Here is a 27,662-nt window from a genome sequence, read left to right as displayed (position 1 = left end):
TTTAAGAAGAATTTCTTTTATTCTGTCATTGTAACAAGAGCTACACACAGCTCCCCAAGGCTCTATTTTTCAGTATTGGGAAACTTAAAATATCTTAATTATTTTCTGGCATCTTAATCATTTTGTGAAATCATGAAGCTGGATAATTGTCATTTAATATAAAATGTCCTCTTTTCTATGGAATTGTAGCTTCCAACTAATTATGAATTAAAGCCTAATTGAATATGTCTGGAAGCCAGAATGACAAGTGAAATTTATAGACCCCAATCTTGGTTATCTTAAGAGAAGCACTGTTAGACAGTTTGGAGTTAAAGAACGTTGCCTGCAAGGTTCCAGCTGCAGAAGCAGTAAGCTGACTTCCGAGGAACACAATGCAGAAACTAACACTGAAAGGAGAAATGCTTGCTTGTGAACTCTTCCAGGCCAGAATGATGCCAGGTTACCCTGCTTATTAGCCTGCGCTTTAAAAAGTTCAGGGCACGTATGGATATGTGTTTATCCCATTTTATGCTACACATTATTGAAAAAACATTTTATAACATAAATAATTCATCAGTACATTGTTTAGAATTTAAGATTACATGACTAAACGGTAGTGTTTTGTTTTATGGCTGTCTATACTTTCAAAAAGAAAGACAAGATGGGTAGATGCACTTCCTAAACTTCATATATACCTGTAAGGGAGAACAACCCCACACAAAACAAACCAGCCCCACCCCCAGACACAGCTTCCCTATGTGTATGCCACAGGCTGCGACCTTTGGTCTAGGCAAAACTCAGTGGGGACAGCATGAGCTTGAGATTAACGTATACTGCTTGCTCTCAGTGCCACAGTTGAAGCTGTGAGACTTGAACTGATTGGAAGCAAGCTGGAATGAAAGTTCTTTGAAGAAAGGGTCCTCAGATTCTTTCAGTTTAACTTAACAGATTATACCCTTCCATCCTCTGGTCACAAAGGAGGTGATACAGGTTGGCGGAGGGCAAAGTTGTGAAACAACAGAAACCGGGGGACCTACAGTTAAAGAGCTCACCTACTATGTTGATAAGTATAGGTGGCTCCCAGAAACGTCACCACTTCAGTGATTTTTCAAGACTGTGGACTCAGACTGTTTCCCTAGTTCTGGACACAGCTGCATAGAGAGGTACCTGTTGGTTAATGTATGACCCCCAACCGGTCATAGTCTGTGAAAGCTTGGATAAAAATTAGAGGGGGGGAACATCCAGCTTTTTGGGATGAGTAAGAGCAACAGTACACAGTATGTACCCTGAAAAAGGCAACTCCCCTACTAAATGGAATGCCACTGGTGGAACAGCTGATATGCTTGAATACAAGTCATGTTCGCCTGACATTACAGTAGCCGGGAAATCCTCCTAATGAAAATGACTCTGACCCAGGCCACTATAATAGATGTGATTAGAGTGCATCGAGTGTTCGTCCCTCTATGCTGTGCTATTGGGGAGGCAGGTGTGGATAAGAAACAGTGCAAGAAACTATATCTGATTTACTTTTCTAACTTCTTTCAGTGGGCTTCACTGATGCTAGAAAAATTAGAATGATTCAGTAGGAAGAAAGGAAAAGAAGGGGAGTCAACAGAGGAGAAAAAAAGAGCAGCCAAATAGGGTGAAAATGTTTCAGTTGTAAACACATGGAATGGAAAAAGCAGAAATTAAGGGGGAAGAAACTGGAGTTTCAACAGGATCACCAAGACCTGGGAGGCCACTGGCTCTGGCAGTAACAAGACTCAGACAGATCAGCAATCTATCCTAGTTTGGAAGAATTTAGAAAACTGGATGGCAAGGAAAAGTACCATAAATTTGATACTGAAATATAAGCAGTGTTAGTAAGAAAGACTGAAGACTGGTGAGAAGGGGAAGATCTTCTGGTTCATTAGAGCTGGCATGGGGCCAGCACAGTAACTAAGCCTGATGTCCCTTTTTTGGGTTAAAGTTAATGATAAATGGAAGGAAGCAGGTAAAAGAATAAATAAATGGGGTATCTAAGATGCAAATCCAACTTTACTTTGGTGTCTTAAGAGAGGCTTGGAGCTTAGCTTGAGTTTCTTAGCTCAAACTCCAGATGGCCGCAAGGTAAAGCAATATGGCTTGTCAAAGCTGCCTCTAATTCTGAAAACTGCCAAAGCAGAATGGCAATGGGCAGATAGGAATGGAGTGTGTGTGCTATGTCACTTCAGTCATGTCTGACTCTTTGTGACCCTATGGACTTCAGCCTGCTAGGCTCCTCTGTCCATGGGATTCTCCAGGCAAGAATGGGTTGCCATGCACTCCTCCAGGGGATCTTCCTGATCCAGGGATCAGAAGCGCATCTCATGTCTCCTGCATTGGCAGGGTCTTTACCACTAGCACCATCTGGGAAGCCCAGATAGGAGTGGTATACTCCAGCAAAACTTGGTCTTGCAGTACTCCTAACCAGGAAGATCACACTTGATCAATTTTTTTTTCCCTTTACAAAGAAATTCATCCTAATTGTATGATTTAACTTTAATACATTATTTTTTCATTGAAAGGACAAAATATAAGAGTCATGTTTAGAATATGCATATATTTTATATCAGTGATTTATACTTTGCATTAAATTTGTGTATCAATCCAATAAAGAAAAAAGAAGAGACATTTTATTGGAAACAATCATATCATAGCATCTCTAAAGTAACTTATGAGAGACACATGTATGTTCTCATTCAAACAATCAATGTTGCCGACAGGTCTATCCAGGTGATTTTACTTAGCACTGCTAATTTTCATGGGATGATTAACACAAAGAAGAGTTTTTGCTTTTAAACTTCCAGATATTTCACCATTTAGAAAAAGTTAGTTTAAAAAAAGAGAAGTATGTAAGATGTAAAAGAAAAAAAAGGACTGGAAGGAAATACACGAAAGACTAAAATATTAACAGTAGTGTATACAGTGGGTGGGAGGATTATAGGTGGTTTAAAATGTCACTTTAAAAAATATATATTATCACTACAACTGTCCCAACTAAGCGTAAATGTTGAAGTGATTGCTGCCAATCACTGGTGTCAGTTTCTTTAAAAATTAATTAGCAAACAGATTCTCAAATGGCTTTCCCTGCCCCTACACAACAGCCCTCTGGGGAGGACAGATGGTATCATGAGGGAGTGGGAGCTGGGTGGCCGCATCACAACCAACTGAGTTCGTTTGGCAGTCAGCCGTACTGGGGCCACAGGCTGAAGGTGGTGGCAAAAAGGTAAATTTATAGGTCACACAGTATTTCATACTTTTTGCAAAGGTTAAATGAATATATCTCTTAGCAGTTAATGTTAAACAATTTATGATATTAAGCTATAACTCTAATTCTGGGATATCTTTGATCTTAAGCCTCTGATATGGCAAACGTCCATATGTAAGGTTTTTATTTCATTTTAAAAATTGTTTTAATCAAATATTCAATTTAAATAATAAGTTCTGGTTTGTTTCTACCTTGGTTGCTATTAACTTATTCCAGACATTTCCTAAAACTGACAGCTTTCTCTACTACAATGTTTCCTTCTCTCTTTCAAATCAACAGTTATTTGAAGGAGAAATTTTAACTTCTTTGCTAGCAGTGACTGGTTAAAAACAGATCTTGGCCCCAGCCTGATTTTTATGATACCTAAACACTTGAGGATACCTTGTGTTTCAATCAGTAAAGTCAAAAGATAATCTGTAATAATGAAATAGGACCAGAGGCCAACGTTAACACAGAAGTTTTTTCCTCTTTCGTGCCTTGAGACCAAATTCATCCATATGGAAAGCCATATTAGCTGAAAATAATTCTTTTTTTCTTTAATAAAAGCTTTTTGCTGATAGATTTTTATCTGTCTTTATTTGGAGATCTCAAATGGATCAACTTTACTTTTTTTCAATGTAAGCTGAACTGGACACAGGGATTTACCCTTTATGCCACGACAGAGGCAAAGAAAGCACAGAAGACCATGAAGTCTGCAGGGCGTGAAACTGAAATTCTCACGTTGATACAAAAGACTTTGCTGAGGTAATGACACAGTACTCTGGTCATAGCATGAAACCTTCTGGTCTGAATAAAAGTCAAGTGCCATGTGACCTATAGCTGTATATCCGTAGAAACAATTCTCTGCTGACAAAAATATTTATACTCAAAGGGGGCAGATAAAAGAACTGAGACAAGCTGGTGAAGCTTCAGTGGACTGGAGGGACAGGTCTGGAGAAGCCACTGGGCTCCAGTCGCACCTGGATGAGTGAAGTGAAAGTCGCTCAGTCGTGTCCGACTCTTTGCAACCCCATGGACTGTAGTCCACGGAATTCTCCAGGCCAGAATACTGGAGTGGGTAGCCTTTCCCTTCTCCAGGGGATCTTCCCAACCCAGGGATCGAACCCATGTCTCAAACATTGTAGGCGGATTCTTCACCAACTGAGCCACAAGGGCTGAGGAGCAACGGGAAGCTGCAGCCCTGGCTCAGGGGGGCTCCCCTACCGCGATCCAGCGATGCCGCCAACCCCTAACTCTCCCGCTGTTCAGGGTGCCATGGCTCCCACTGGCTTCGGAGCCAGTTCCAGCCTTGGTTCTGCCACTAGTTAGCTTGTTCCTTTTGTAAACCCAGGGCCTGTGTGACAATGAGGGTCTGCCCCTGAGATGCAGCAGCACCTCAGCTCTTACCAGAATCTGGCTCTTGCACCATCACTGTTTCTTCCCAACGCCCAAAGACAGGGGTCGGTTGTGAGGTGTGACAGCGGGTCCACGGGGAAGTTCTAGTTTAGGAGTGGCTTGTTTCTCAGTCAGGGGCTGAGACAGTGAAGACAGCAGACATGGGGCTGGACAGGATGAAGACACGCTCTGACTGAAAAGTCTCCAAGCTGGGGCACACTGCACCACCAACTCCACATGCAGGAGGGCACTGATTCATTAATGAAGAACATGTAGAGGCAGCCGAGTGACAGTCCACACAGAATGCCATTTGTGGTGATCGGTCCAAGCTGCACCTGGAAGGACAAGTGTCCCAAGGCCTGATGCTTCTAGCATTTATCAGGTTATACCACGGGCCAAGTACATGACCATGCCGGCTTTTGTTGTACACATTTCTTCCAGGGTGAGGGGAAGAGACAGCCCTCAACAAGAAAATAAACTTAACATCCTTTTACTCATTGTGAAATGGCATGGTGCACCAGCTCTAGCTTTTGTTCTGGCTCTTAAAAAATGCCTCAGTAGGTTTACTCTGGGCTTCCCTTGTGGCTCTGCTGGTAAAGAATCTGCTTGCAATGTGGGAGACCTAGGTAAGACCTCTGGTTTGGGAAGATCCCCTGGAGAAGGGACTGGCTACCCACTGCAATATTCTGGCCTGAAGAATTCCATGACTGTATAGTCCATGGGGTCACAAAGAGTCAGACACGACTGAGTGATTTTCACTTTCACTTTCTCAGGGTTACTCAGTCACAGAAAGAAGACAATCCCTAGGGTACAACTTCCATCACCCTTTATTTATTTACTAAATAAGATTTAAAAATCAATCCCATGGCTAACAATCCCATTCATTTTATCTTTTAACCTTTATTTATTATTATTTAATATGAACATTAATCCAGGTGATATTTAAATTGTCAAAATGTGGAAAGGATGAATTCTCCAAGAAGCACAACTGCAGGCAGGCCTTTTATATGACATGTGATTACAAACAAGGTCTGTCTGCTTTCTACTCATTGTTCTGGTCTGGAATGGAGCCTTCTCGGCTCTAATGATTGGCTCTGGTTTTTAAGTAGCTCATGTCCTATGATAGGGAAAGCGTGAAGCAGGGTTCCCTACTCTAAAACAAGTCACAATCCACTTCAGAATCTCCCAGCTTTCCCAAAGGAAGAAACACCCTCTCATGTGTACTACTAATCATGTTCCCCTTGCTGGCCAAGAGGCTTACCTTCCAGACAAGCTGATCATCTTACAGCCATTTAGGGGTGAGTACAAAGCAATGAGATGATGAGCTTTCAATCTTAGTAACAGTCTTATTTCAGTAGGCACCCACAACAGAAAGAAAATCAATGAAAATCTTGGTAAGTAAATATTTAATGCACTGGCCAATTACTCTTGAGCTTCAAGACCAACTTGGACTTTTTCTTTCATGGGTAATATTAGGATTTGTACACCAAGTGGCCCATACATAGTCCCCAAAAAGGTGTATTAATGCTAATGAAAATAACAATATTCATGTGTTTCCCTTTATTATTTACAAGAAATTTCTATGTACCTGTCTCAAGTTTTGTGGTTAGACTCACAAAAATTTGTTGATAATGCAAAATGCTAAAATCAATTTCTCCATAAGAAATAAAGAGAAGATAGGTTGAAAGTGGAAAAAAAAAAGGACTGTAATATCTTTTTTGGGGGAGGGGCTTATTAATATCAAAAGCAAATACTTTACAGGAAAATATGAAAAGTGTTAAATATATTAAAAGTAGTATATATAACACATATGGAGAAGGAAATGGCAACCCACTCTAATATTCTTGCCTGGAGAATCCCATGGACAGAGGAGCCTGGTAGGCTACAGTCCATGGGGTCACAAAGAGTCAGACACAGCTGAGCGACTTCACTCACTCACTCAATATAACACATGTATATATTTAAATACATAAACAGTGTGCAAAAATGTCCAACTGAGTTGAAAATGCATTAGTCAGTGACTATTAACTGCTACATTATTCTCTGTCTTTTTCATAGCAAGTCTTGTTGTTGATAGTGTCTTTGATTTTACTCAGTGGCATACTTGGCACTATCACACACAATCCTGACCACTCTTGGCCTAAGACAAAGTATGTAGCCTACACTAATACCCAGTCACCTTTTTCAGCATGACTAGTGACCTTAATTTGGACTTCAAGGATACTAACTTGTTTCTGTTTTACTCCGAGTGTCCTTCCTAAAGTAAAATTTAATGTTTTCCAGATACAATTTCATTTAAACCTCAAAAAAGAAAAAAACTTCAGATGTAAAGACATGTTCATGGAGCTCAATCTCAGGAAACGTAAATTACACCTGGCCTCCTATCACTGGGAAAGCCAGCAATATCCACGGGTTGCTTGTCCCTGTGCTTTGAATGATGTGGAGCCAAGTTGGTTTATTCCTTAGCATTTCTAAACTACTGGCCAGCAGGAAACCCAAAGATTTTGAAGAGAAGTTTAAACTATGTTATTCTGAAATCAATTATTTAATTATTTTTTAAAAATTCTCATCTCTCCATTACTTTATCCTCAAAATGTGTAACTTACTCTGAAATCAAGAGACAGATGTACATGTTTCCATTTTGATCTCATCTCTAAATGGAGGGTATGGTTTAGACATAGGATGGACAGCTGGAAAACTGAGGTCCATGTGGTTGAGGGTCCATGTTGTCAAGGTTTTGCTACGGCTAGGCAAAGAGACAGGATGAATATAGGTCTTTGGACCTTAATTCTCAAGGCCTTTCCTGTAAGCCATGCTGTCTGTCTGCATGTAAGGATATTAACTTGAGGAAACCAAAACAGAAAACTAGCCGCAGGCCTAAGCAGAGCTTTAGAAGAAGCTCTAGGATATGGATGAACACAAGATAATCGAGTGGTATACACTCTACGTTCACTTAGCGAAGATAATTGTGAGATGTTAAGGAAGCAACAAATCCCAATGCAAAGAACATGCAAAAACTGGTCACAATTGAGAGCTTGCTGTCATCCAGTCTGGAAACCTCCTGACAACCTAAAACATTTCCAATTTTCATACAATGGGAAAATCTTCAAGTAGATGAAAATGTGAGGAAGTTCTGGGAAATAAATGAAGCAAAACAAATGTATTAATATTAGCTGGGTATAAACATGATTCTTTTGTAGTTATGGAGAAGAAATGAAGGAAAATTGTTGTCTACACTAATGTATGAACTGATAAATTTAAAAGGAAACATTCATTTTGGGGGATTCCCTGGTGGTCCAGGGATTAGGACTTGGTACTTTCACTGCCATGGGCCTGGGTTCGATCCCTGGTTGGAGAACTAAGATCCCAGGAGCCACATGGTGTGGCTGAATAAATAAATAAAAGGAAACATCCATTTTGTGATCATTAATTCATTCTTTCATTCATCCAATAAATATTTTATTGAATGTCTACCATGAGCCAGGCCCTGCTCAGCATAGGGATGCAGTGATGAATACAATAGAAATCTTTATCCTCATGAGTTTATGTTCCATGTGACACAAGTGAGGCAGATGACAAAATTTATCAGTAAGTTATACAGTATATTGGAAGGTGATAAGTACTGTGAAAAAAGGATAAAGCAGAGAAGGAGAAAAGTGGCAGAAAACATTAGGAATTACTTCCTTAGGCATCTTTCTCCTGTTTGCTGAGAGTTCCTTCACAGATAGAATGATGTGTCCATATACTTCATAGAGAAGAAAGCCATCAACTATATGTCCCAGTGATTAGTCTCCAGTTTCAACAGTTGAGATTGGTGAATAGAGTTCTTCAAGGGCTTCTTAATAATTTTTTTTCACTGCAGGTTTACCAGTGTATCCTGATAGTCCCTTGGGGAGAGAATGACAATTGCTACAGAAAATTGTTGATGGAGGGGAGAGGCCCTGGGACAGGAGAGGGGCAGAAAGGAGAAAGGGAGAATGTCAGTGTGCAGGGGTTGGGCAGTGAGAAGATGGGCAGCTCCAGAGTAGGGCTTCCAAATGTGAGTCTTTAGACCAAGTATGTTGGAGTCATCCGGGAAAATAAAAATTGTACATCACTGGTGCCCATTCCTGGCAATTCTGGTTCAATTAACCCAGGTAAGGCCTAGAAACTGCTACTTTGACAAAGATTCCTAAGTGACTCCAATGTGCACATAGATTTCCGAACCACTGCTCTGAAGGGAATTAAGCCCTTTCAGAATTTTTACAAAGGGCTAATTATGGAAAGAAATCCATTATCAGTAACTTTGAACGCAGGCTATTCAGCTGGCTTCTAAGCCACATTTCTGTACAGCTCTGCCACTCGGTGCATTTTGCAAGGGGACTCTGTCATTCACATATACTGTGTTCCAAGTACCCCCCAAAATCCTGCTGCCCAGAGCACAGAAAAGGAAGCTAACACTGAGGGCATATTGTTACCCAGCCCCAAGTTAATGCTTTGCATATCTAGTCATGTTTAATCCTCTGAGCAAATTGGCAAGGTCATTATTAATACTCTTATTTTCACATGAGGAATCAGGCTCAGGTATGTTTGCAAGAGCATTTACATGGTAAATATTAAAAAATGCAGCAGTACTGCCCACTCTCAGATGAGCCTAACCCTATTCCTAACCTTTTGTCAGGGAATTCACACAGAGTTTGGAATTATAACAGCAAGGTCCAAATCTGAGCTCTGTTTCCTATTGCTTGTGTGGTGCTGGTAAGTTCTACAATGACAGCTCCTATTAGCCATGTACCAGGACCGTGCTCGGTACTCTATGTAATATATCTTGCTTAACCATTATGACAAGCCTATGGGGGAGATATTATCATCCCCATTTTATAGATTAAACTAAGGGATTTGCATAAAACCACACAGGCTAGCATTGAAACCTAGGCCTATTAACCTGGGTGTTAAAATTATTATCCCCTGGCTCTTTAATGTTCTGTAATTGCTTCTCTGAGCTTTACTTTTTCATGATTGTGAGGATTACATTAGGCAACATATATCATTTTTATAAAAGTATTTAAGTGACTAGGACAGGAAGTAACACTCAACAAATATTTCTTAATACAGAAGTGAAGGGAATTTGATGACCTTGGACCAAATGAGCAAGTCTAAATGAGGCTCAGAACTGAAATGATAAAAGAAACTGAAAATACTGAACAGATATCACTAATCACAGCATTTTCCACAGTTCAGTCCCCGAGAGAAGACCCACCGAGGAAGCATAATCCTCACCTACTGCTGGCTCAACAAAGGAATAACAGAATTATGTCATATGTTTCAAGGATAACAGGTTTTTTGCAACTACTTGGCACTACAGAGTGTGAAATAATGAAGTGGGTTTCCTTCCTATGAATATATGCCCTTTGTTTTCTTTTAAATATTGTTTTCAAAATTACCTAAGTAATACATTGTTGTTATAAAACATATAGAAAATATAGAAACATATGAGCAGTAAAATAGCTCTTATAATCCCTTCACCTAGAATTTACAGAGATTTCCTGAGACAAGGACTAGAACTCTAAGTGGCTAGTAAATGTAAGCTGTTATGATGTGTACTTTCTCTGTACTGTATGCTCCTTCTATGTCAAGAATGTATTGACAGGTTTCCTCAAGCTGAATTCATTTCTTGGAATTAAACTATGTCTTTATTATTTCTATTTAGCCTATTTGTTTCTGTTTTCTTAATTTACACACTCTATAAGCAGTGTGTACAAAAGGAATGGATGATTATATTAATGGCTTTTAACAGTGGGAATTATAGTAACAGCCTCAAATCATGGCTTAATTAAAAGCAACATCTCTTCATCAAACACACAAAAATTTCCATGCATGCAACTGTTCTTGGTATTAATGCACCTGCTAGCAGGGAATTTCAATTTATCAACTTGGCTTAAATAAAAATCCTTTTGAATGGCTGAGCTTTTCATCTCCTGATATGGAAGATAGATATATTTATAACTTCACATTTTCTTTTACATATTCAACCAATTCTTTTCTAAAGTTTCCATATTATCCCTTTTTATCTGTCATCATTTTGTACAGTATTTCATTTTGTTGTTCATTTGCTAAGTTGTGTCTGACTCTTTGCAACCCCACGGACAGCAGCATGCCAGGCTTCCTTGTCCTTCACTATCTCCTGGAGTTCATTAAGTTTTGTTTTTATTTTGTTATTTACAATATGCACAAAATGAAAATGTTATAGTGAATGGTGCTTTATGCGTACTGTGAAAGTGTTATTCTGAGGGTAGACAAAGTTAAAATAACAGTCCTTGGCCTAGAAGTTCACACTTTCGGAAATCATTTTGAAAATTCTAAGAGAAATCCAATACTTTGAAAATGAGTTTTAATAGTCATTAAAAAGAGCTTTACAATGACATGTAATTTATATGAACATATATTGTGAAAGGACATATCTGAACATGCCCAACACAACACCGATACACAACAGGCATCCAGCGAACAGAAGCCCGTATCGTCACATTCGGTCACCACTCATATGTTCTACTGTATAGAGGCAGTGAGGTCTGCTGTTCAAACAGACCACATAGAGCCAAGCAGTGCCTGCAAGGCTCTAGTCTGAGGTTATGGATTTTAGTTTAGTTCTTCTCTCTCCACCTTGGCAGAATAACACACTGTTATGTGCTAGGCACATGAGGGGATCTTGTTAGGTACTAAAAATATATGTGTGAATGTCTAGGTGAGGAGAAGTTCTGATTTAAAAAAAAAAGATTTCGTGATAGGATTCTGGGCACAAGTGCAAGAAAGTGTTGCAATCTGGCCATTGTGTGCAATGGAAACACAATACTTTCCCTTCTCTTAGATTAACTTCCTATCAAGTTATAAAAACAAATTCTGACCCTTAAAGTCAGTCTGTCAGATTCTTAATCTAAATCAGAGTTTTATGGGCTTAGTGCGTATACCTCAGAACTAAATCCAAGCTTCACACAGTGTGAATGAATGAAAAAACACTGAAATTGGGGATCAGAAAAAAGAAAAAAAGAAGTAAAAGTCATCCAAATAGTTAAGAAGCAACGCCTGGGTCCCTCGATCTCAACTTCAGTAGATGAGTCTCCACAATTGACTTTCAAGTCAGCTGCGTGTGAACAGTAGCCTGTGAGCACAACTGTGTCCTGGCAGTTGCTCTAGAAAAAGCTCGGCAAGATGGAAACTTACAGCAAATTTTTTGGAACACATTAGGCATATGGTTACAGCAAAGGGTCAGGGCCTCAAAAAAAAAAAATTTCAGCTTATTATTTTTTTAAAAAGTTTCCCCAATAAGCTATTAAGTCCTTTATAGCACATACACAAATATTTCCCAACCTCCCTCAATGAAAAATAAGCTCTACAAAATCATCTCCCATGACATACATCAAAAAACAAACCAAACAAAGTAAAACAGAAAACTTCAACTTGCTGTTGTGATATAAACTAATCTTTCTGAAAAAAAAAAACCTAGATTACTGGGGTGAACAGTACATCCTAGAAATAGGCTAACCACAGCTCCAGTTCCAAAAATTCACTAATTGGCCATTATTTGGTGAGATCTGTCTTTCTTCACATCTCAGGGGTGGGGGGGTGGAGTTCAAGAGTACTGGCCTTAGCTCTTCTGAGTCAGGGAAGAACAGCAAGAAGGGGCCTTAGTAACCTTTTACTTCAGGGACTGAGTGACTAACACTGCTGCTGCAGGCCTGGTGTTTGTCTTTATTTATCAGTTTAAAACAATCATCACTGAGTTGTCATAAGGCTGACGGAAACTCCACCAATACTTTAAAAAGTGACAAGACTTCTGTTTCAGTGAATAGCTTCACAAGATATTGTCTTCATTTTAATATAAAATGTTCCAGATATACATATCTGAATAGAAAAAGATACCAACATTTAAAAAATATACAGCATGTAATAGACTTTTCTCCTCAAATCTGAAATAAAAGATTTGAAGATTCAAAGTTACATTAATGCAAATATCTGCCTGTTGCAAGTATGCTTTCTGATTAAATTGGCATACATCAAGTACAATTAGAAAGGTTATTTATAACGAAGAAATACATAATTCTGCATCTTAATGGGGATGACAATTACAGCTGACGGTTGCTAATTAACATTACTTCTGCTCTGGATCTCAGATATTTCTTATATGATCTTTATGCTGGCAATGGACACAACTAATTCTAGAAGGCCCAAAAGGGTTAATTATCAGAAACATTTCTGCTTATAACAAATTCACTGGTAACTTGCCCAGCTCTGGCTCCTCACTGGAGACCAGAAGATCAAGCAGAATTGGGTAAACTCTGACTCAGAGTCTTGTCAGGAAAAGTATTTATTCAACTTTCTTTGTGAGCAAAGGTGCACCTACCCACTGGTATTCAGAATGACCGGGAGAAAAGTCCCTCCAGTCTTCTCTTCAGGTGTAATGATCTAGGGGTGTTGCCTGTTCCAGTCCAGCAGAAATGCATGGCACTGTTTAGTTCAGTGGTGCCACCTTCTTATGCCAAGATGCCCACTTTCTTGGACACCTCAGGGGTGTGTGATCAGCGTTGGAGGCCAAATGTAAAACAGAAAGACAGAAGCATTGCCACTCTCAGCACAGAAAACTATAAAGCCCTCTTTGCTTGTGCTGTAAATTACATATTTATTTTGTTAGCATGAGATAGATGAATATTTTCACACACAAAGGTGCCCTGCTAAAATCAGGATAAGTGATATTAATGTCCTATGGTCAGTATTATTGAACCTCGAAAGCAATAAACTTTATGCGTCAATAAATATTACATTTGCAACATAGTTAACATTCCTTTACTGTCTCTAGCACTTATTACACATTGTAACCGCAAGTCTACAATACATTATTCATATTTGGGGTGTCACCAAGTGATGGATTGCTGTAGGAGAGGCTGTCCTTTAAATAAATCAACAAATAAAAATGCAAATGTTAACATTTTCAACCACAACTTTCCCCATCTTGAATGGGGAATGAAAATTTCACATTATACTGACAGGCAGCAGAGAGAACAATTAACAACCTACACTGTGAATGAGAAAGATGATTTTTCCACGCTGGGTTTTATCACCTGCACATGGACCCATATGGGACTCTCCTAGGTGTTAGCACTTTACAGAGAACAAAGGAAAAACTGTCTCCCATGGCCCCTGTTCCATCCCCATCCTTTTCTGCAGGTCTTGACAACTCTTGGAATTTTGGGTAGACAGGGAAAGGGCTTTTATTCTTGTTCTTCTCAGTACTGTCAAAGGTTTCTTGGAATGAAGAATAACAGGCTTTCCTTTTGCATTAAAAGCTTATATGTAAAAGTAGTCTATAAAAATTCCTTTTCTACACTTTGAAATAAAAATAATTCAAATAATCTTGATTCTGAAGTCTGGAAAGCAACCACTGTGTTTTCTTGGTAACTGATTTTCATAGTACTGAATCTTTCTTTTCAACTCTGCACTTTGTATTGCAGACCTATAATATGCCATCACGCACTTTTAAGGATAAAATCTGGGGTGCTGCACATTGTTTCATTTAGCCAAATGCTCATTATTTAAGAAGCTTCTGAGAATCTGTATCTAGCTCATCTGCAGCATTAAGAACTAACAGAGAAAGAATCCTTTTTTTAAGGTCTGTAGATATGAGTCTTCACCGCGATTTTAACCTGGGCTTGTAAAACTCCACAAAGTTGATATGGTCATTTCAGAAAATGTGTGCTGAAGATGTTCTATAAAACCCTTACTGGGGAAACATTTTATTCTTCCTTTTCATGCCTCTCACGAAATTGAAGTGCAATCATCAAAAACACATTAGAGTAGTGTTTAAGATCTGATTCAAGATCTTAGCATCAAAGATAGGAAAATTCATTTGAAAACCCAGATTGCCTTTCCTCTTTACCTTAACTCTTCCATTACTATTATCCTCTGTGCTGAGTCATTTCGCAAAAGTTCTTTAAAATTAAGTCTTAAAAATCCATATTTACTGGATAAGATGCTAGGAATTTAAGTGCTTAAAAAATCATATCCCCAAGGAAACACAAACATGCCCTTTTGGTGTTAATGTTTATATATTCAGCCTTAAATGTATAATATAGGAGTTGGCTTACTAGACATGAGAAATTTTAATAACATATTTCTTTTCTTGACTGTAGAAAAGGCCAATCAAAGTATTAGCTCCTCAAATGTCTCTGGTATAAGTAAATGTTGAGTCATTTAACTGTAGTACAAAACCCACTATGGTTTTCAGTATCAATTGATTCAGTAAGTTAAGCCTATAGTCCAAGTATATAACAATTTCAGGATAAATTGGGTAGGACCTGCTCCTAAACATTTTCTGATGAAAGGTAAGATTAGCTTTGTGTTTCCATGGAAACCCTGTCAATTACCATTACCAATTAAGGACAAGCATGGATAAAGGAAAGGGCTCCAGGAGTTCTACCTGGTCATATCTAGACACTTCCAAATAAGGGCCTCTCTCTTGAGTTGGAGACATTAAGAACTGTTAAAATTTTTCACTTTTTGTTAAATAACTCAGCAGAAGTTCTCATCTGGAGAATGGTAAAGCAAAAAACCCCGAAAACTCACCGGGAGCTGTCATGTTGGGAGGATGACGTAGCTGGGATCACAAGCTCCTTCTGGCTCCCTGTTGTCATAGGAGACGTGGACGCATCTTTTCGAAATTCTGCCACTGTCCCTGCATGTACAATAAAGGAAATAATTTGGGCATTCAATAAAAGAAAATGCAAGAGTCTATCATGAATAATATATGAGAGATTATAGGAATCCCCAAGCTTTAGAAGTAAGCTCTCTTCCCCTCTGAAATGCAACAATGGCAGATGGGAAGCTCGGTGGGTTGTTTTGGTTTTATAAACACCAGTGGTCCACAATATCTTGTTTTTAAAAACGTGGGTGTGTGCAATAACAGACTAATTAGAGATTTGATTGGTAAACCTGACGGTTAAAGTCCTGATGATTTGCGTTTAGGGTAAAAACGCCCAAGAAAGTAGATTGCTTTATTTTGCTCCTTTTAACTGTCATAAGAAAAGTTCTATCCTCTCCTTGACAAAATAGAATATAGAAAATTTGTACCTTTAAGCCCTCCAAATTAAATTGATTCTACCCCCAGAAAACTTTCAAAGTAGGCATAAATTGTGAACGCTTCTTTTAAGGAACCCAACATTGGGCTAAAACAAGTAAGATGCTCAACTAACCATTCCAGGGCTGATTTGGTTTCTGTTCCTAACGAGCAAGGTTTAGTTGATAATTACGTTTTACTTTTGGAATGCTAAGTAATGACATGGAAAGAAAAATCTTTTGTTTCTGTTTTATTATTATTTATTTAATAATTTTCTCCTCTTTTTAAAAACATTTTTAACAAAAATTTCCAACTTTTAATTTATTAAAAATATAATTGAGCTTTATCACATATCAAATTCTCATGATAAAGCTGAAAAGACCTTGCAGATCATCTCTTACATCTCTTAGCATCATCTTTTTGATAGATGCTTTTTATAGGAAGAGCTCTGGCTAACGTTTCATTTTTTAAAAATGTTTTTAAAAATTTAGTTGATATATAATGCTGTGTTAGCTTCTGCTGAACAGAAAAATGCATCAGTGGTTACATATTCATAACTTGACTCTTTCAGACTCTTTTCTAATTGGTCACTGTGGAGTACTGAGAACAGTTCCCTGTACTGGACAGTAGGTTCTTACTAGTGATCTGTTTTATATACAGCAGTGTGTACACGCCAATCCCAGTCTCCCAATTCATCCCTCCTCTCTGCTTCTGCTTCCCCCTAGTAAACCATAAGTTTGTTTTCTGTATCTGTGCCTTTATTTCTGTTTTGTAAGTAAGTTCATCTGTGTCATTTTTTTAAGGATTCCACATATTAGTAGTATCATATGTGTCTTTTTCTCTTTGACTTACTTCACTCAGTATGACAATCTCCAGGTCCATGTTATTTTTTCCTTTTTTATGGCTGAGTAATATTCCATTATCTATCTGTACCATATCATATTTGTATGTGGATGATTTCCCACATTTACTGTATGTTTGCCTTTACTAGGCAAATGAGCTTTCCCATTTTTAATTTTCTTGTTTCTATTATAGCTGTGGTCTCTTTTTGTTTTCTTTTCACCTTGCCTAGAGAAGTTTCTTTAGCATTTGTTGTAAAGCTGTTTGGTGGTGATGAATTCTCTTAGATTTTGCTTGTCTGTAAAGCTTTTGATTTCTCTGTACAATCTGAATGAATGCCTTGCTGGGTAGACTATTCTAGGTTGTAGGTTTTTCCCTCTCATCACTTTAAATAAGCATGCCACTCTCTTCTGGCCTGCAGAGGTTCTGCTGAAAAATCAGCTTATAACCTTACAGGTATTACCTTGTATGTTATTTACTGCTTTAAGTATTTTTTTCTTTGTATTTAACTTTTGTTAATTTGATCAATATGTGTCTTGGCATGTTTCCCCGTGGGTTTATACTGTGTGGGACTCTGAATTTCTTGGATGTGACTATTTCCTTTCCCATGTTATAAACTCTTCAAATATTTTCTTAGGCCCTTTGTCTCCTGGGACCCCTACAATGCAAATGTTGGTGTGTTTAATGTTGTCCCAGAGGTCTCTTAGACTGTCCCCATTTCTATTCATTCTTTTCCTTTATTCTGTTCTGCAGCAGTGATTTCCACCACTCTGTCTTGCAGCTCAATTCTTTGCGCTTATGTCTCAGTTGTTCTACTACTGATTCCTTCTAGTGTATTTCACATTTCAGTTATTGCATTGTTTGTTCTTTAAATCTTCTGTCTTTTTGTTAAACATTTCTTGTACCTTGCTGGCCTGTGTCTCCACTCTTTCCAAGATTTTGGATCTTTCAGTTCAGTTCAGTTCAGTAGTTCAGTTATGTCAGACTCTTTGCGACCCAATGAACCACAGCACACCAGGCCTCCCTGTCCATCACCAACTCCCAGAGTCCACCCAAACCCATGTCCATCAAGTTGGTTATGCCATCCAACCATCTCATCCTCTGTTGTCCCCTTCTCCTCTTGCCTTCAATCTTTCTCAGCATCAGGGTCTTTTCCAATGAGTCAGCTCTTCGCATCAGGTGGCCAAACTATTGGAGTTTCAGCCTCAACCTCAGTCCCTCCAATGAACACCCAGGACTGATCTCCTTTAGGATGGACTGGTTGGATCTCCTTGTAGTCCAAGGGACTCTCAAGAGTCTTCTCCAACACCATAGTACAAAAGCATCAATTTTTTGGCACTCAGCTTTCTTTATAGTCCAACTCTCACATCCATACATGACCACTGGAAAAGCCATAGCCTTGACTAGACAGACCTAAAGTAATCTCTCTGCTTTTTAATATGCTATCTACGTTGGTCATAATTTTCCTTCCAAGGAGCAAGCGTCTTTTAATTTCATTGCTGCAATCATCATCTGCAGTGATTTTGGAGCTCAAAAAAATAAAGTCTGACACTGTTTCCACATCTATCTGCCATGAAGTGATAGGACCGGATGCCATGATCTTAGTTTTCTGAATGCTGAGCTTTAAGTCAATTTTTTCACTCTCCTCTTTCACTTTCATCAAGAGGCTTTTTAGTTCCTCTTTACTTTCTGCCATAAGGGTGGTGTCATCTGTATATCTGAGGTTATTGATATTTCTCCTGGCAATCTTGATTCCAGCTTGTGATTCTTCCAGCCCAGCATTTCTCACGATGTACTCTGCATATAAGTGAAATAAGCAGGGTGACAATATACAACTTTGATGTGCTCCTTTTCCTATTTGGAACCAGTCTGTTCGATGTCCAGTTCTAACTGTTGCTTCCTGACCTGCATAGAGGTTTCTCAAGAGGCAGGTCAGGTGGTCTGGTATTCCCATCTCTTTCAGAATTTTCCACAGTTTATTGTGATCCACACAGTCAAAGGCTTTGGCATAGTCAATAACGCAGAAATAGATGTTTTTCTGGAACTCTCTTGCTTTTTCAATGATCCAGCAGATGTTGGCAATTTGATCTCTGGTTCCTCTGCCTTTTCTAAAACCAGCTTGAACATCTGAAAGTTCATGGTTCACGTATTGCTGAAGCCTGGCTTGGGGAATTTTGAGCATTACTTTATTAGCATGTGAGATGAGTGCAACTGTGTGGTAGTTTGAGCATTCTTTGGCATTGCCTTTCTTTGAGATTGGAATGAAAACTGACCTTTTCCAGTCCTGTGGCCACTGCTGAGTTTTCCAAATTTGCTGGCATATTGGGTGCAGCACTTTCACAGCATCATCTTTCAGGATTTGAAATAGCTCAACTGGAATTCCATCACCTCCACTAGCTTTGTTCGTAGTGATACTTTCTAAGGCCCACCTGACTTCACATTCCAGGATGTCTGGCTCTAGGTGAGTAATCACACCATTTTGATTATCTGGGTCGTGACGTTTTTGTACAGTTCTTCTGTGTATTCTTGCCACCTCTTCTTAATATCTTCTGCTTCTCTTATGTTGCTACCATTTCTGTCCTTTGTTGAGCCCATCTTTGCATGAAATGTTCCCTTGGTATCTCTAATTTTCTTGAAGAGAAGTCTAGTCTTTCCCATTCTGTTGTTTTCCTCTATTTCTTTGCATTGATCGTGGAGGAAAGCTTTCTTATCTCTCCTTGCTCTTCTTTGGAACTCTGCATTCAAATGGGTATATCTTTCCTTTTCACCTTTGCTTTTTCTCTTCCCGTCTTTTCATAGCTATTTGTAAGGCCTCCTTAGACAGCCATTTTACTTTATTATCATTATTATTTTGATGCTTTTTCAGGTAGACTATATCCTCTTCATTTAGTTGTTCCTGTAGGTTTTTATCTTGTTCCTTCGTCTGCAACAGAGACATATTTCTCTGTTGACTCATTTTGTCTAACTTACTGTATTTATGGTCTCCTTTCCACAGGCTGCAGAATCGTAGTTCCTCTTGCGTCTGGGGTATGTCCCCTGGTGGGTGAGGTCCATTCAGGGGCTTGTGCAGGCTTCCTGGTGGAAGGGAATGTTGCCTTGTGGTGGGTGGAGTTGGGTCTTGTCCTTCTAGTGGGCAGGGCTGTGTCAGGGAATGTGTTGGGGATGGCTGTAAGCTTAGTACGACTTTAGGCAGCCTGTCTGCTGATGGGTAGGGCTGTGTTCCTGTCTTGCTGATTGTTTGACTGGAGGCGTTCCAAAACTGGAAACTGCAGGTTGTTGAGTGGTTCCAAAATGGGGATCCTTGAGAGAGCTCACACCAATTAACATTCCCTGATGCCTCCGCTAACAATGTCCTTGTCACCACAGTGAGCTATGGTCGATCCCTGTCTCTCCAGGAGATCCTCCAAGACCCCTGGGTAGGTATAACCCAGGTTCCTATGGAGGTATTGCTTTCTGCTAGGTCCCAGTGAATGTAAAATCTTGTGTCCCCTACAAGAGTGGAGTCTCTGTTCCCCCAAGCCCTCTGGAGCTCCTTTACCTAAGCCCTGCTGGCCTTCCAGACTAAATGTTGGCAGTTCTTCCACCCAATTTGAGACCCTCAGACAGCCTTAGAGGGCTACTTTTTACGCGCGTGTGTGTGTGTGTGTGTGTGTGTGTGTGTGTGTGTGTGTGCTGCTTGGTGAGAGGGCTGTGTTCAGTATGAATGTTTGCCACCTCTTTCCTCAGTGTATGCTGGCCATTATCCCCTTGGTAGGGGGATTTGGCTGGTGTGGTGACCAGAGCCTGCCCTGGATGCTGAGCTTGGGGGGGCTCCCCTTTGCTCTGTAGTTGTCACTGCTCTGTCAGGGGCAGGGTCTGCTCCCGAGCTGCTGTAGCAGAGGCCCCAGATCTTATTCTTGCTGTGCTTCGCACCTGTGGTGCAAGGCAGGCAGGTCTGGGGCACTCCCACTGGGAGAGAAGTCACTGAGAATCCCTCCTCCGGAGCTGTTCGTCTGTGGGTATGCTTTCTCGTGTCATTTTTCACCTGCTGCGTGAGCTCCCAAGTTCCTATGTTGCTGGCACTGCTCTCAGCCCTACTGTAACAGTGTGGATGCCAGCAGTTGGCCCTGGTGTCTTATCAGGCTTTGTCTTCACCAGACCGCCAGCATAAATCCACTCAAGGCAGGTCTCAGGACTGCAGGAATCCTGGATCTGGACCCACTGCAGGCACTACGGGGGCAGCTTGGACTCTGACTTGGTCCACTCCTGAGTGTATGTGCCGACAAGTTCCATAGCTGCTACAACCAGACCTGTCTCAGTTGTGAGGGTACTTGTCCATTCAGCTGTTTCTTAGGTGCTGAATTTACAGAGACCATCTCAGGTATTTAATCTGTGGTTTGTGCAGCAGCAGGGAGAGATTTCAGACCTTCTTTTTTTTTTTTTCAGACTTTATTCTCTGATTTTATTATTTTTTTTTTGTGTATGTGTGTATGGTTTTTGCCATACATTGACATGAATCAGCCATGGATTTACATGTGTTCCCCATCCCGATCCCCCCTCCCGCCTCCCTCCCCATCCCATCCCTCTGGGTCTTTCCAGTGCACCAGCCCTGAGCACTTGTCTCAGACCTTCTTCCTTCCTTGCAAAGTCCCTGGGGTTCAGCTTGGGTTTCACCTCTGTGCTCACCTCTGTGCATGGGTCACCCACAGGCATCTGCTCTTCACCTAAGTGAGAGGGGGCAGAGGTGGCAACTGACTGGGGTGCATGTTCTCACCCAGGCAGGAGTGGGGGAGGCAGCAGCCGACTGGGATGAGGATGTAATGGCAGCTCTGCCCTTCATGCCTAACTCAACAGTGGTGCTTCACTTCTATGGCATTCTGGGCTTCCTCCAGCAGTATTCCTGGTTGTGGAGCTCCTCACTCCTATCCCCTCAGGCTGTCTCCAGGCAACCAACAGCAGTCCTTTCCTCGGGTCTTTTCTCCAAACCCCACGTTCCACACCACATCGGCACACCACATCTGCCCTCGTCCACATCGGCAGACGCACGTCTGAGGCTGAGGTGCGCAGGGTTACGCACAGCCCGCCTGTGGACGTCTCACTCTGTCCCGCCTGCCACAGACCGGCTGCGGCACTCTTCTCCAGGCCCCAAGCCCTTCTTCTGTCTGAGCTGATCTCCTCACAGTGAGGAGGATCCCCTGGGTGCAGGAACCTCTCCTCTCCTCCAGTTCCTCACCCCCTCAACCCAGACCCACAGATCCTGTACTGCTTCCTCTTCTTTCCTTTTCTCTCTTTCATCTTTTCCTGTCCTTTTAGGAGTCCAAGGTCCTCTGCCAGCGTTCAGCAGGTGCTCTGTGAGAACTGTTCCATTTGTAGATGTATTCTTGATGCCTCTGTGAGAAGACGTGAACTCCACATCCTGCCACTCCGCCATCTTATTCTTCTCTCTCCTTCTTCTTCTTAATGTTATTTTCCACATAATATTATGTGGAATATTTTGTGTATTCCAAAAATACACAAAACATTCTTGTATTTTTCTTGGAAGACTATAAGAATTTCATTCACAATTTTCTTCTGGTTCCTAGGAAACTGTTGCCCAAGCTGCTGAAAGAAGTTACTTGGGAAGAGTCACTATCTCTTTGAGGAAATGGTGAATATTCAAATGATCTGAAAAGACAGCTTTGGTGTGTTAGAAATACCAGATCAGGAATACCATATGCTAACTCAGGGAATGGCAGCGTTTAGCTGTGACCAGAGAAAACCAGGCCTATATCTGTAGAGATTAGCATCAAAACAATTACCAAGATCCTGGTATTTAAAAGCCATGCTCAATATTGACTGTTTTCTATCATGTAGAGATGTAAAAGACCAGCTGGCCAAAAGCACAATTCAGACTTCTTATACACAAACCTGTGGGACCCTCAACCCAAACCAGTACTTTCTAATAGTGGACATAAATTCCAGCAGTTCATACAATGTATGAGTCAGTAAATGTTTACCAAGTACCTAATGATGCACAGGGGCTAGTACCAGGATTAAATTCAGGCTTAGTTTATGGAGAGGGGAAGGAAGATGTGAGTAAGAAATGAGACACTGTGAACAATCTGGTGAAGAACCATAAAAAACTCAAGGCAGTATAAAACAGTATAAGGTATTAAAAACAGCCAACAGATAACAGTAAGCTTAGTATGTGCCTGTTACTGTTCTAAGCCTTTTCCATATACCATATATTCATTTTGCTTTTTTAAAAAATTGCTTCATTGAAGTCTAATTTGAATACCATAAAATGTACCCCTCTTAAGTATACAGTTTGATAAATAGCAGTAAATTTACATAGTCAGTTTTTAATATTTTTGTCATGCATTTACTTGTTTTTTAATTCAATTTTAAAGCATTTAATCACTCCAAAAGTTTTCCTTATACCCATTTATAGTCAATCTCTTCTCTCTGACTGTTCTGCTCCTATCCCCTTCCAGCTCCATCTCTATAGCTTTGCCACTTCTAAACATTACTTATGTTTATCCTCATAAAAACCCTCTGTGACATATACTATTTCTTAATATTTAATTTACAGATGGGGAAAATAAACTGTAGGGGACTTAAATGACCTGCCCAAGGTCACAAAGCTAGTAAGTGACCAGCATTTGAGCCCAGAGTTTTCACCATTATGCTATACTGCTGTGAAATATAATATGAAAAGTCTGAGGAATTAAGAAGTGGGAGAGATCACATCTAGCTTTAGGGTTAGGGAAGATCTGATGCAGGAGGTGGAATTTTGGAAAGAAAGGAACAGGGAGCATGGAGTTCACAAAAGCATTAAATTAAAAAACCTGATAGCTAAATATTTAATAAATTCAGGAAACAGTTCTTGAGTTCTATGTCCTTTGCTAATCAGTTTAAATCACTTCACCTGCATTATCTTATTAATCTTTATGTGTGTGTGTGTGAAGTCGCTCAGTCATGTCTGACTCTTTGCGACCCCATGGACTGTAGCCTACCAGGCTTCTCCGTCCATGGGATTTTCCAGGCAAGAGTACTGGAGAGGGCTGCCATTTCCTTCTCCAGAGGATCTTCCCCACCCAGGGATCGATCCCAGGTCTCCCGCATTGTAGGCAGATACTTTACTGTTTGAGCCACCAGGGAAATCAAAATGCAGTTAGTAAATTATATTATTGTCCTCATCTTACAGATAAGGAAGTGGAAACTGTGAAAAGGGCAAGCAGCCTGTCCAATATCACACAGGCTGGTCAGAACAAGGCTGGGCTTTGAATGCAGTTAAGGTCTATTTGATTCTGAATTGCAAACTCCTAAACACTGTGTTAGTTGGGCTCAAAAATAAAACACAGCAGCAACAACAATTTAAAAAAATCCACACTGGTCTTTGGAGAGATTATTCTTGTAGCAGAGCTTAGAACAGAATGGAACAGAGAAAATGGAGGCAGGAAAAGCAGTTCACCATGACTACAACTACTGGCTGGAATCCTGGGTGATGGAAGGGAAGACATGGAATTTAGAAAACTGGTACTGATGAGCCTATTTGCAGGGCAGAAATAGAGACATGGACTTGTGGACACAGCGGGGGAAGGAGAGGGTAGGACGCATTGAGAGAGTAGCACTGACCTACATGCACTACCATGTGTAAAACAGAAAGTTAGTGGGAAGCTGCCGAATAACACAAGAAGCCCACCCGGGGGCTCTGGGACAACCAAGATGGGTGGGACAGGTGGTGGGGGTGGGAGGGAGGCTCCAGAGGGAGGGAATATATATATACATATATATATACACACACGTATATATGTATATGTATATATATATACACGTATATATGTATATATATATACACATACACACACACTTAAGGCTGATTAGTGCTGTTGTACACAGAAACCAACACAACATTGAAAAGCCATCATCCTCCAATTAAAAATAAAAAAATACACTTATAATGAACATCAGAGCTTAGCCTAGCCTAGTTTAAGTGTGCTCAGAACACTGACATTAGCCTATACCTGGGAAATATCTAAAACAAAGTCTATTTTATGATAAAGTGTTGAATATCTTAAAAAAAAAAAAGTAATAGGAAGAGAAACAACTGGGAGGGATTTGTGGCTGAGGCAAGGGGGAAGAAGAAATGCCTGGTAGTAATAAGAGAAATAACTTGTTAGTCACTATTACAGAAAACTTGAACATTAAATGTCTTTTTCTCTCTGTTTTGATACCTCTGTCAAAAACTTGGTTGAGACAATTGATATTTGATGGGAAAAACTTTTTAAAGAAATTTTAATAGAGTACAGGGGCTTCTATATTCTTCGTAAATACACAGAATTATGTGTATGAGGAATCCCTCATAATTACAGGCACAATAATGTATATATATATGCTCATTCATTTTTCTGGGTCAAGGGACCATACTGTTCATTAAATTCTGAAAGAAACCCCAAAAAGTTAAGAATGATTGCTCTAAGGCATAGGGCAAATTTACCTCTTTTTGTTAATTCTTTAAGCTCTATTCCTTATTAAGTTTACAGAAAGCTATTAATCAGCTTTTAATATTTATTCCTTCTATAAAATTTGATTTAATATTAAGTATACCAACAATTTTTATTTAACTTATATGCAGAGTACATCATGAGAAACACTGGGCTGGAAGAAGCACAAGCTGGAATCAAGATTGCTGGGAGAAATATCAATAACCTCAGATATGCAGATGACACCACCCTTATGGCAGAAAGTGAAGAGCTAAAAAGCCTCTTGATGAAAGTGAAAAAGGAGAGTGAAAATATTGGCTTAAAGCTCAACATTCAGAAAACTAAGATCATGGCATCTGGTCCCATCACTTCATGGCAGATAGATGGGGAAACAGTGGAAACAGTGTCAGACTTTATTTTTTGGGGCTCCAAAATCACTGCAGATGGTGATTGCAGCCATGAAATTAAAAGATGTTGGTCCTTCAATGGACCGGAACCTGGTGGTCCGGAGTCAACGATGAGAGAGTGAAAGAAGTAAAGAGGCTTATATTCCCTGGGTTATGCAGCTGGCTTCCGTGCTCCAGGGAATCAGCCAGAAAGAGAGAGAGAGAGAGAAAAAGAAAGAAAGACACGGGGACCAAAGCTCTGATGGGGCAAAGGTGTTTTAATCAACATGGTGTGGGCACATATACTGTCTTACAAGGTAGTTATTCTCAGCAAAGACAAAGATTAGAATTCCAGATTTACAAAAAATAACGTGATCCCTATCAAAGAGAGAGTTGCAAACAATCACCTTTTACCGTATGGTTCATAAGAAGGAAGAGGGTACTTATCACCGTAAAGAGAAATGCCTGGATTCCTCAGCCCCGGGAAAGGCGTGCCTCTCCTCTCAATTCCTGAATTTTCAGGAATTATTAAGGGCCAGAGGGTTCCTGACAGATCCAAAATAGCACATAGGAAGCCTCTTGTTAAATGCTTCCTGACAAAAAGACACTTACTCCTTGGAAGGAAAGTTATGACCAACCTAGATAGCATATTAAAAAGCAGAGACATTACTTTGCCAACAAAGATCCGTCTAGTCAAGGCTATGGTTTTTCCAATGGTAATGTATGGGTGTGAGAGTTGTACTGTAAAGAAAGCTGAGTGCCAAAGAATTGATGCTTTTGAACTATGGTGTTGGAGAAGACTCTTGAGAGTCCCTTGGACTGCAAGGAGATCCAACCAGTCCATCCTAAAGGAAATCAGTCCTGAACATTCATTGGAAGGACTGATGCTGAAGCTGAAACTCCAATACTTTGGCCACCTCATACGAAGAATTGACTCATTGGAAAAGACCCTGATGCTGGGAGGGATTGGGGGTAGGAGGAGAAGGGGACAACAGAGGATGAGATGGCTGGATGGCATCACCAACTTGATGGACGTGAGTTTGAGTAAACTCCGGGAGATGGACAGGCAGGCCTGGCGTGCTGCGGTTCATGGGGTCTCAAAGAGTCAGACATGACTGAGTGGCTGAACTGATACCAACAATTACATATAGTTAATGCATATTCATAGAATGACATATCTCTCTCTAAACACATGCACACATACACACACATACAATGTACACATTTTAAAAACAAAAGTGCTGTTAAGACTATCATCCATTAGGCTGATACTTTTCACACATAAAGGCATATGTTTATACATATGTAAATATATGTGAATATATTTATGTAAATAAACACATATATCTTTGCATACACAGATGGAATTGAATATAATGGATCATGTCCTATTTATACAGAGCTGGGGATGTGTCTGCTCATCCATCAATCAACATCTTATGATAAGAGAACTTGGGTTCAATGTTTAAGAAAACTCCATTTCTGGGCCTTTGTTTCATTTTGCATTTTTAAAATAGTTGAGTTATATTATAGTATTCAGTACAGTTTAAAGAATAAACAGTAAAAAAAACACCAGGGTAAGCTCTTTCTAGATCAAGAAAAGTACTGATGGCATGCCACCTGGAAGCATCACCAATACATACATCTCTGATTACAATCTCTTTTTGCCTCCAAGAGCCAGCCACTACTCTCATAATTATTCCCTTTCTTCTTTATAGTTTTACCACTTTAGGTATGCATCCCAGAATGTGGCTTAGTTTTGATGCTTTAAAACTTTTTACAAAGAGAAATATATATATATATATATATATATATATATATATATATTCTTTTTGAGACTTCTTTTGCTCAACATTATGTCTGTGAGATGAGTCTGTGTTGATGGTTTACATACCTGCAGTCTGTTTCCTTTGCTATACAGTATTCCATTGCATGCATTTATGACTTATCTCCTTTGCAATTGATAGGCATTTGGAGTGTTTCTGGTTTAGGGCTATTTTGAAGAATGCTGCTATGACAGAGGCTGCTAGTTATCCACCACAATGCACACAGCTAGACTGTATTCCCTGCTCTCACTTTTAACTATGTATGGTCACATGGAAAACTAGTGGACCCTGCTGGTGCCGTTTCAGGTCTATTAAAAATCTCAAAACCTCTCATATGTAGTTTTTCATACCCCTACTCCTTGTTGACATTCTATGGTGGGGCCAATAGTTTCTTACACTAACTCTTTTGGTAAACAAAGGGAGAAAAGACTTTCTGGC

The 27,662-nt window shown here is 39.9% G+C and overlaps 1 protein-coding gene across 4 annotated transcripts in view; it reads right to left on the bottom strand.

The window, feature by feature from the left end:
- Positions 1 to 27,662, bottom strand: part of KIAA1328 (KIAA1328 ortholog) — a 406,763-nt gene that overhangs the window by 49,341 nt on the left and 329,760 nt on the right. For all 4 annotated transcript variants that reach the window (XM_020869551.2, XM_020869550.2, XM_020869547.2 and 1 more), the window contains one exon: positions 15,239 to 15,347. In XM_020869551.2, coding sequence (XP_020725210.2) covers positions 15,239 to 15,347 — 109 coding nt within the window. The remainder of the gene's footprint in view (positions 1 to 15,238; positions 15,348 to 27,662) is intronic.

This window comes from Odocoileus virginianus, chromosome 22, assembly GCF_023699985.2.
Source record: "Odocoileus virginianus isolate 20LAN1187 ecotype Illinois chromosome 22, Ovbor_1.2, whole genome shotgun sequence".
In the NCBI taxonomy this organism is placed as follows: Eukaryota; Metazoa; Chordata; class Mammalia; order Artiodactyla; family Cervidae; genus Odocoileus; species Odocoileus virginianus.
The sequence above is the reverse complement of the archived record's forward strand: the minus strand, read 5'-3'. Positions and strand labels throughout refer to the sequence as shown.